We start from the raw sequence: 11,663 nt of genomic DNA, 5'->3' as shown, positions 1-11,663 counted from the left end.
ACATCTTGTTCTAAAACCGGATATAAGAACATTGATCGAGTTGGAGATCTCTCTGTAAAATAGTTTTTCAAATTCATATTATAAAAATTGTGAGGCTTATATTGTTTTGTACTAAGCTTTTCAGCAACCGATAAAAAATAGTTATTAAACTCATTAGCGACGACATATGGATCATTTTCATAGGTGTTATTAATATTTAACGCAATGTTGGAATTAGTGATGGATTTTTGTCCAGTGATTTCATTTAAAACTTTCCACGTCTCTCTAGAGTTACCTTTGTTTGTTTCAAAACGTCGGCGATAATAATCATTTTTTAGCAATCGAATATCTAACTGTATAGATTGTTTCTATATTCTTTGAAATTTCGTTTAAGTAATTCATTATCAGGTTCCTTGTTAAGCCTTTTAAGTAAAAGGTTTCTTATTTTAATACGCCTACAAGTAGATTCATCGATCCACGGTTTTAGTTTAACTATTTTAGTGTTTTTATTTTTAATTAAATCTTTGCTTTTATTCAATATATCTTGAAAAATACTATAAAATGTGTCAAATGCATTTGATGCGTTTCTGTTCATTATATACTGCACTACAGTCAGCTTTATCAAGTAATGAATTTAGATAGTTATGATTTACGCGATAAGAGGAGTTGGCCAGTTGTGCGACCTTGACCGAATTATCCTTCTCTCCACGCACCCAAACAGCTGATAAACAATGATCAGTTATCGCACAGTCAATCACAGCTGCTTCGACTGCAACTTTATTTTTGTTTCTTATTCTAACAAGTAAGTGATCAATACATGTTTGTGACTTATCTGTGATTCATGTAGGAATATTTACTAAAGATTCTAATCCATTACAAGCTACGGTAATTTTATATTCTTCAATTATACTATTGTCATCCAATAAGTTGAAGTTTATGTCTCCTATAATAATTAAGTTATTGCATTATTTTACATCTTGAGTAGATGTGTAGGCTTTAAGTTCATCAATAAATAGATCTTGCAGACTGCTGTTGCAACCTATAAATACTAAGTAACTTAAAATAGCATCCATACATTTTAAAAGATAACTCTATCACATCAGCTGAATGAAATACAACATCAGACATATTATAACAGTAAAACTATTGTGTACAAATACAACCACTCCTCCAGCTCTATATTTTCCATTAGTTTTGTAGTAAGATTTATAATTTGGAATTTGATAAAAATTTTTCTCAGAGCTATTTATCCATATTTCTGTCAGAACAATTAATTTTGGAACATTATTTAAAGTTGACAATTCAGCTAAAAATGTGTCGAAATTCGCCCTCAAACTCCTTACATTCTGGTGGATTAAAAACAAACCCAGAGTCTTTGTTAACAAAATCTATGTCTTCATAACATTGAGAACTACTTTGCATTTAATATAAAGAAAACAAAACAGTACTTCTAAGTATGTAGCTAATAAGTAATTTAAAACACAATAGCAACATAACATAACTAATATTTGAACAGAAAAAGTCCAATTACATTACTCACAGTTTCACCAGGTCTGCTTGGCATGTCACAGTTGACACTGGGCCATTGTCTTCTTTTCTTAAAAATATTTTTCCACCCCTCACCCACAACCACTTGTAATGTTTCTGGAGCTTTACCTCTCTCGCCATGGCAAGCAATCTCCTTCTAGCCGGTGATAAGGATTCATTAATATAGACTGGGATATCTGACTGCATTCCCAGATGCCTAGTAGAAAGCTTCTTCCCTTTCCTCTTTTGCAACATATTTTCAGCATCTATTTTTCTCACAAACTTAATTATGATGCCTGGGGGCCTATCTGAACCTGGCCTTTTGCGTAACAAATGACAGTTGTCAATCATTTGGTCAGTTATCTCCATACCAAGAGCTTGGCCTACAGATTTTACATGATCCATAACATCATTATCAGTTTCAGGTATCCCATGCGTCTCAACACAGTTTTTTCTAGAGTATTGTTCCATTTCATCGACTTTATTTTCTAAAATAGAGACTCTATCTTTTAGTTTACTGTTTTCTGCTGCAAGAGTGTCAATTAGTTTCAAATAGTCATCTACTTTCTTATTGGTTTTGTTTTACTGCCTCTGTGTTGTCATCAATCTTACTGTTCAATAATTCATAGGAGACATTTAAATCATTAAGCGAATTTTTGTACTCACTTTTAAGATCTTCAATAGCTTTGATAACATCTTGCAGTGAAAGATTTCCTTCTGTAGCCTGAGACTCCAGCCGTAGACTGCTGCGCCTAGTTACTGCACAAGGCTCACACCTCCACACTATATTTTCACTTGCTAGATATTCAATGTCTGCTTTGCTTAGCCTAACACAAGACCCATGAAAGTCTTGAGTACAATGAGCACACGAAACTTTGAGCCTTTTTCCTAGCGGATGGTTGCAAACTTTACAATTGGACATTGTAGGTTAGCTTGTATAGGTTAGGTTTATAGGTTAGGTTGTACGGCACAAGCAGGTTATGTGATTTACACAAGTTGAAAGTATCTTTCACTTCAAAAACTTTATAAATACTTAGATATAGGCTCCTAAAGCTATTATTACTCACTATGTATCATTAAAATGTAGTATATCCACAACAAACATTAAAGTTTGGAAGAGCCAAATCACAGTAACGTCTGCACTGCTCAGCCACTGCCATCTGTCTTAGTATACAGGGTGTACATAAAGTCCTGCACAGGTATAATATTTTCTGAAACGATAACGGATAAATCAAACAAGATTTGGTACATCAACACTACACCTAAAAATCTTCTTTTTGAAGGAACTATCAGTTTTCTGTAATATCATGGGGACGTCCCGCAAGGAGTCAGAAGGAAATCTTAAATAGGAGCATAGGTCAATATGCACATCACTTTAAAGGGCTTATCTAGCAGAGTTTTAATGCCGCAAACCGCACTCAAAAGGATTGATCCAGTACAAAATGGCGGCTGTTCAAAGGTTTTACTTGGTTTCATTTTATTAGTAGCCATAACCCCAGTAAAGCAAAACTGCAGCCAAACGAATACTGCAGCTAAATACTACATTATGCTTGTCAATTGTACAGAAGTGAATTATGACGTTAGTTATCCTCAAGGGTTACAAATTTGGTCCTAATATATTGATAACGGGGAAAACCTGATAACAGTAACAATTAGAAAGCTCTTATCTTTTGGGTCGCAGTTTGGACTTTCCTATTAACCAGTTTATTCATAGTAGGCTATTCTACTTTTCTTGTTTTAGTAGTGCTGTCCAACCTTTTTATCAGTGCGCTTTAGTACAAAAGAGTTTGTCGTATTGCTTGTAGTTCTTCAACTACACTATGTCGCTTGACGAACGTGAACGTAACACTTCTTATGATGGTTGGTTGGGGAAACAACAGACGATCACACGAGGAAGCATGTCATTTATTTAATGACTACTTTCAAGAGACGCAGCCAATTTCTAGAACAACTGTAGGGAGAACTGTTCAACGCTTTATGGAAACAGGAAGTGTTTCCGATCGTCATAGGTCACGAAGGCCCGCTACTGCGACAACCGAAGACCTTTAGATGTATTGCAGTCATTTATTGAGAACCCGCAAGAGTCCCTACGCTCAGCAGCACAAACTCATGACATCTCTGTTACGTCTGTTAAAAAAATTCTGAAAGGGTCTAATTTTAAGCCTTATAAAGTTCATTTGGTGCACGAACTCAACGAAGATGATTTCTATCGACGTATAGAATTTTGGTAAAACTATGATAGCCAAAATAGATCACAACGAAATTGATTGTGTTTTTCAGACGAGTGTTCATTTTATGCTGAATGGAAGCGTAAACAGGCACAATTGCCGTTACTGGAGTAGCGAAAATCCTCACTGGATGCGGGAGGCACATACGCAGTATCCACTAATGATGAATGTCTGGCTTGGTGTGATAGGTATCCAGTTGGTAGGTCCTTTCTTCATTGGAGGAAATTTAAATGCAATATCATACCAACGTTTGCTGGAAAATGAAATTACACCAGCACTTCGAAACATGGTTTGGAGAACATTTCCAGAATATCTGGTTTCTACAGGACGGAGCACCCCCACACTACGGCATCGACGTAAGAGCCTATTTAAACACTGTTTTTTGTCAACGGTGGATCAGAAGGCGGGGGTCTGTAGAATGGCCAGCGCGTTCACCAGATCTGTCTCCATTAGACTATTTTGTTTGGGGTTACCAAGGACAACGTCTACAAAACAAAGCCTCAAAATTTAAATGAACAATTCGAACATTTACTCTGAAAACATTTGGTAAGTAAACATCTTTTTGAAATAAAACTTTTGAACAGCCGCCATTTTGTACTGGATCAATCTTTTTGAGTGCGGTTTGCGGCATTAAGCTCTGCTAGATAAGCCCTTTAAAATGATGTGCATATTGACCTACGCTCCTATTTAAGATTTTCTTCTGACTCCTTGCGGGACGTCCCCATGATATTACAGAAAACTGATAGTTCCTTCAAAAAGTAGATTTTTAGGTGTAGTGTTGATGTACCAAATCTTGTTGATTTATCTGTTGTCGTTCAGAAAATATTATACTTGTGCAGGACTTTATGTACACCCTGTATATATGCCCCTTATATATATATATTTTATACATATATCACCCTTTTTGCATTATTTTGTCTAACAAAATCAAGGTTTTCCCATATAAAATTCCAATTTGTTCTCTACTCCGTGATTATTATTATATATCTCTACTAATATTTGAATTAAAAAACTTTAATGATTAACTTAGTCTTATTTTTTTGTTTTTCACCATGTAGAAATATGTATACTTGTAACTATTTTTATCCATGTGGCATTTTGAAATAATTCTAAAAATAATTATTAGAAGAGATATATTTGTTCTATACATTCAATTTAATAACGTATTGTTTACTGAAAGATAAAAGCAATCAAAAAATTATTGAAATTATTGATTAAAGCGTTGTGTGTATTTGACCAGTAATTTACGACTGAAAGTATTTCTGGGTCTGCATTCAAGAACAATGGAGAACAATTAGTAAACTTCGTCCTGAGAGCTTTCCTCAGTACAACACAGAGGCGGAATATCATTGTCAGAATACAAGATTATTCTATCCTGCTTGTGTTTTTAAAATACACAACACCCTAGCCTTTGTTTGGTGTTCTAAACTAAAATTCGTACGGTGAAATAAGACAATTTTTAGATTAAGGTTAACACTTTACTTTCACACAAAACTTTCTCTGATTAAATAAAACATTCTTTAGGATTATATTTTACCTTTCACCCAAGCTTCATCTGGTGAAATAAGACATTCTTTAGGTTTACATTTTTCTTTCACTCAAACTTCATGTCGTGAAATAAGGCATTCTTTAGGTTTCCATTTTACCTTTCACCCTAGCTTCGTTTGGTGAAATGAGGCATTATTTAGGTTTACATTTTACCTTTCATCCAAGTTTCGTTTGGTGGTGAAAATGAAGGCATTCTTTAGGTTTACATTTTACCTTTCACCCAAGCTTCGTCTGGTGAAATAAGACATTCTTTAGGTTTACATTTTACTTTCACTCAAACTTCATGTCGTGAAATAAGGCATTCTTTAGGTTTCCATTTTACCTTTCACTCTAGCTTCGTTTGGTGAAATGAGGCATTCTTTAGGTTTACATTTTACCTTTCACCCTAGCTTCGTTTGGTGAAATGAGGCATTCTTTAGGTTTACATTTGACCTTTCATCCAAGTTTCGTTTGGTGAAATGAGGCATTCTTTAGGTTTACATTTTACCTTTCACCCAAGCTTCGTTTGGTGAAATGAGGCATTCTTTAGGTTTACATTTTATCTTTTACTCCAACCTCGTTTGGTGAAATAAGTCATTCTTTAGGTTTACATTTCACCTTTCACCTTAACATCTTCATCAGTTAAAAGTGTTTGACCATTACTTATTAGTCACAGTTTAAAATTTTCAAGTAGAAACACATGATTAGAAATTTACTATTCTACTATTACTAAAACAATGAATTACAGTTGTGTTTATCTACAATAGTGTTACAAAACATTTACCTAACACAATTTTGTATTTCTGCAATCTTAATACTTGCGGGCCAGATATTTGGATGACATGAGACATGTTTTGACTACAACATTCTCACATTGTCTACTGTAGTTCCTTTGCTACTCGAAGTCAGAGCTCAGATCTCTTTGAAACTCAATATGTAGAGCATAGTTCCCAGTACAGAATGAGGTATATTAAGTTTAATTGAACATATTAACAATACTTTGTACCGTAGTTTTATTAATTTTTAAGTTCTAATATAATCTCTCATATTGGTGAATCAATGTTGTATGAAAAAAATTGTTAAGATGCTTAAGGTCGTTAGGTAATAATAAAATACACAACCAAAAGACACTAGTAGTCTCTCAACTTTGGTTTTACGAAACCCACAACCACTTTTTGTATTTGTTATATGAAGATTGAAGCCAGTAAAGGAAGAAACTGTCGGCCTGGTGATTTATAAGGCAGTGTATTTCCGGATCCGCTTTCTAAAACAAAGGCGGTAATTACTGAACTTTTTGTCTTGGAACCGAACGCTTTAAATTATTTCTTAATGTTCAGTTTAGCGTAGATGTTACAAAGTCGGAATTTCACCATTATCAAATTAGCATATTCGTCAATAGCAATGTTAGAAAATCCTTGACATTAAACGTAAAGTTACTAGTTGTGCAGTTCATCATGTAAATGTTATATATTTTTTAATAAAATAATGTTAATTGTTTTTGATGTTATCCTATAGCAAGCATAGATTTTCGACATAAAATACCTAGTTTTCAAAAATTAGCAATGGCCTTCACTCTTTATGAACTTATATATTAAAATCCTACGGGTTTGGCCTACTTCTATGTGTTTGAGGTTGAACAATGTAAACCTTTGATTTCTGTTCATAATTTAACAGTAAGGGCTAATGAAATATATTATTTTTAGTTATATTATATTATATCTAACAGAGAACTTAGATGTCCTAACGGCCTTTGAGGAAAACACTCGTGTTAGCAAGTATTGCCTGCTGTTGGGGCCCAGCAGGTGTATACACATAAACGCGAGCGCGCGCACGCGCGCGCACACACACACTTTCTACTGAATAGTGTAAATGGTTGCCAAGGAAAAGCACTCAGAATTATTTAACGTCAATAACAGGGTAGATAAGAATTAGTTATCTTTTAAATCAATCATTCTATTTTTTTGATCAAATTTATAAACAAAGCTGTTTAATGTACATTCATAAAAATTTTAATGAATTTTGCTTTGAATTGTTACATAGAACGAAAATTATTTAACGAAATTTTGAAATTCCTTGGAAAAAAATTATTTTGAACAAAAAACCTAAATTTTAAATGAAAGAATTCAATTATATCTCAAATTTGATTTCAGCTTCGTAATTCAATAGTATGTATTGTGGAGCCAGTTGTTTGGAGCACATACAAATACTGAGAGTGTTTGACTAAATGTTATCAGTGCACGTTTTTTAAATACTTTGATGCTATTTCTGTCTAATTGTTGTTGGTTCTTTGATGATATTTAAATTGTTATTTTTTAATTATTTATTTAGATATTTAGATATTATCATATACTTGTAATGTCCATATTTGATAGTATTGGTAATATATCTAAACTAATCAACTGAAATTATTATATTCAAGTATATTATTATCATACTTAGTCGTTTATGTCAACGTATTTCTCACACGCACTAAAAGGTGCATTGGGAGTGTTAAAAAACTGCATGTATTAGTAACCAAAATCTTCTACACGAAATGTATATTGTTTTGCATGTATTCAAAAACTATTTCCTGAATACAAATTTTTGAACTTCACACACACGCGCGCGCGCGTTAGGGATTAGAACCGGTAGTATTTCCGCCCTATTATGTCCCTTCTGCACCCCCAATCAAACCCAGAATTTGATATTGGTAATTCATCTTAAAGTGATTTGTTTATAAAGATTTAAAACATCATAAGAAGAAAAATCATATTTTTCTTGTTAAGATGACACAACGCGGTGCCAAAGAAAGAGCCGACGTCGACTTTCGTGATAGCATCCCACTTTCATCCGAGCTGGTGTGATGTGTGATTGTGATTCTCGTACTCGTGACTTGTGCTCGGGACTTGCATTCTCTGCAGTGACAACGCCTGGACTGGACTCAGAGCACCTTTTGGGTACGTTTGAACCTTTTTCTTTCCCTTCTTTTCTTTTTCCTATGCTTTATTTTTGTATATACTAATACCTCCCCCACCTGACGAAGAGGATGGATTTCAATCCTCGAAACGTTGCTACACCTTTTGTAACCATAACGATGGTAAATGTCCGAAGTCATGTTATCCTGTCAAACCTTCCATCGCCAATAACAATATTTAAACAAAGAAAACTTATATTAAATAACTTATAAATACACTGAAATTTTCACATAGCATTGTTTAGTCTTGAGCATAGGTTGTTATTGAATAACCCAGGATGAAGAACGTCAGTTGCAGTGCTGGCCCAACCCTCTGCGCTCGTGAGAGTAAGGGTGCCGTGCGTGCGAGGTGACTACCTTTCCCTTCAGCCACAATCCCTACTTCTAATACTGTAAGGATGTCTTGTGGTATATATCATATTCTTGGTTAATGTTAAAATATTAGATAGCGAAAAGTCGAGGTGTTAAGGCGATGAAGTGTTGCTACACAACCTAGCGGCAACATCCGCAGTAATATTGTATTACAACAGTTACGACCTCACCTTACCTTCTTCACCACAACAACCAAGTTCTCCCACACACCCAATACGGTTATATTGCTGTTGGTATCTTGTTATAGCCTTAGGTTTTATTGCCACATTTGATCATCCGTATCAGTGTCACCAAATTTTGCTAATAATAGTTTTAGGCCTGTATTGTTCAAGATTAAAAAAACTCTGCGTGGTTATTATACATAAACAAAATTAATACATTGATAAATAGTTTCATTAATTACATTTAAGTATATTTTTGTAACAGAGTATATAACAAATTTACTAATTGTACAGTGATCGTTTCACTTGTCCAAGTTTCGTATTAATTTTAGTTTTCCACATATCCGGTATTATTGAAGTTAAGTTTTTTTAGATAGAAGAAGATTAAAGAAAACTGTTTTCTTAACCAGCAACAAAGGAATTGAAAGATTCCTTGGCGAACGTTAAATCTTTTAAATAAAAGCAATTTAAAATCCTTTAAGGACAATAAAATAAATGTCACAAGCATGAGCCTGATATCTATATAAAAATCCACGTGTTACTCATTTACTAATTTAAGTGATTATTATAACACAATGGGAGAATCATAAGCGAGAAGTAAATTGTGTTTTTTTGCAGAATATTAAACCTTTTACAGTGTATAGTAAGATATAGTATACAATAATTTACGTGGAAACGACCATAATGGACACTCCCATATTTGATTTGTAGCTGAAGTAAATCACCCACACTACGAGATAAATGAAGATAGTCCAGTACAATAAACTGGTTCTCGTTAAACCAAGTTACTTACTTTTTTAATTGTAAATATTAATGTGTGCGAATTTATCAGTTTTCTAGACCAAAAACTTTAGAAAATACTGAGCTTTTGTCAATCACGAAACATTGCTCATACATTTTATTTTGTAAACGAACCAAAGTACTTCAGCTTTCACACGTTAGAGTAAAGAAGTTTATATTTTATTTAATACTAATAAATGTCTCCGCTTAAATATCATAAGTCTTTTATTTGCTTAACGTGGGTACTTTACAAGGCTAGAGCCTTCCATGGCTTTAATTTTGAAATTTTGATTTTTTTTAAGGGAAAAATTATTCATTCCATATTTTATTACAAACGTATAATAGATTAAATAAATGGGGTATCGCTGGCCATAATCTACTGATACCGTTGGCTAAGCAATTCCTTACTTAAAGACGAATTCATTATATCTTTTACTTGTATACCGATGACTTGTGACATTACACTAAATTAAGATAAAAAAAAACTATTAATAACAATAAAAAGGGTAGAAACAGTACAAATTAATAGCAATTAATATTTAATAATAGTTAAATGTATCAATTACTATTATTAAATCAAAATAAACTTAAAAAATTCAACAGGCATATTATAATTGACAAACGAAAACATCAACAACAATACAAAATTTTAAAATAGAAACTTGCAGTTTCAGTGTGATAACTATCCAATCTGAAAATTTGATTCGTTTCTGTAAAAGAAAATAAATGACATAAGAAGTGAGTGAATTTTGAAGTGTTGTGTGAAAGTAAAATAAATAACGGTAAGTTAATGTTTTTTATCTTTTTTTAAATGTTTTAAACTCATCACTATATTACCACCTACTGAGAGATTTTTGAGTCTGCAGATTCGTTACACACCCTACGTCCATGCAGAGATTCAATACCGTACGCCGTACATGATTAATTAAGAAACGAAGGGAAGTAAAAAATATTTTAAATAAATGAGATTAATGAATCAACCTTTCCTGCAATGTATAGAATCGTGGTAGTCAACACATGTATTCAGTTCTATGTGTTGTTGACTGCCAGATGTGAACTGTTCCAAAATGCTGTATCGGTTCCCTAGCTTTTATAAGTATGTAAAATTATTATACGTGTTTAATACTTAGTGGAAATGGAATGAAATTTATTTATTCACCAGAGAAACATGAGTTACAAAGTGGCAAGGTTATGCTATGTGAATTAGTCCCCATAAATATTACACTATCTATGTGTGATATGGGCAAGCCCAGATATCAGACTTTAAACATATTAAACAAGCTTAAACACTGTGGTATAGAAGTTAAACAAATGAAAACAATATTTATATGTATAAAAATGCAATAATGTTTCATTTAATGAACAAAAAGTTACTAATGAGTGATGCATGCGAAATATTGACAAAGGAATAAAATTGAAACTAAAAAGAGTAGATCGTACATAACTGTAATTGTACGTACTTTTGTAGATTGTGAGACTGTGTATTTATAAAAAAATTACATGTACATGTCAAATAAAATTACATGTACACAAAACACTGCAGGTTTTTAATAACATCTATAGTAACAACTGTCTTCCGTAAATAATAAACAATCCAGTTACAACGAATCCATTATATTAACGTCCATCTATGTGAAAATGAGAACCGTTCGTTTGCATATTAAATAGTTAGTTCTCTTTGCGAAAAAGAAACACGATATTTACCCAAATCTTTATGAATGAAATTTCAACTAAAGTGGTTTTGTTAATTTGAGCATACCCTTATAAAAAACCCATTACGCGGTTCATCTATATGGTACTTAAGTCCTTGTCCTAAGTGGATTATGAATTATCTATGTGAATCATTAATTTGTAATAAATCATAAATTACACTTACCTGTACCCCATTGACACTAAGTCGTCTTGGCTTGTTCCGACCGGCTCGGCAATCTTTAACTATTGCGTCTACCGGGAACAAAGAAACTCAATTACAACTTTTGTCTTTACCTGGAAGTTGTACACCTTTATTTCTACAGGAACTTACAGGAATACGTAGTCGTTTTGTAATCATTCAAAACCACATAAAAATATGAGAACTTGAAACCTGAATTCCTTATCTATTTTCCTTGTTAGTTTTAAATCGGTCTCTTCTTTTGC

The 11,663-nt window shown here is 33.1% G+C and overlaps 1 protein-coding gene across 1 annotated transcript; it reads right to left on the bottom strand.

Annotated features, from left to right (window-relative positions):
• Window positions 1-1,515: 1,515 nt before the first annotated feature.
• LOC124355189 lies at window positions 1,516-11,414 on the bottom strand. The gene is made up of 3 exons (XM_046806197.1): window positions 11,404-11,414; window positions 2,173-2,333; window positions 1,516-2,030 (listed from the first exon to the last, which is right to left on the bottom strand). Exons 1-3 carry the CDS (start codon window positions 11,412-11,414, stop codon window positions 1,516-1,518), a joined length of 687 nt encoding a protein of 228 aa, XP_046662153.1.
• Between the last annotated feature and the right edge of the window lie 249 nt (window positions 11,415-11,663).

Source organism: Homalodisca vitripennis, chromosome 1 (assembly GCF_021130785.1).
Source record: "Homalodisca vitripennis isolate AUS2020 chromosome 1, UT_GWSS_2.1, whole genome shotgun sequence".
In the NCBI taxonomy this organism is placed as follows: domain Eukaryota; kingdom Metazoa; phylum Arthropoda; class Insecta; order Hemiptera; family Cicadellidae; genus Homalodisca; species Homalodisca vitripennis.
Note: the sequence above shows the minus strand (reverse complement) of the source record. Positions and strands in the feature narration are given on the sequence as shown.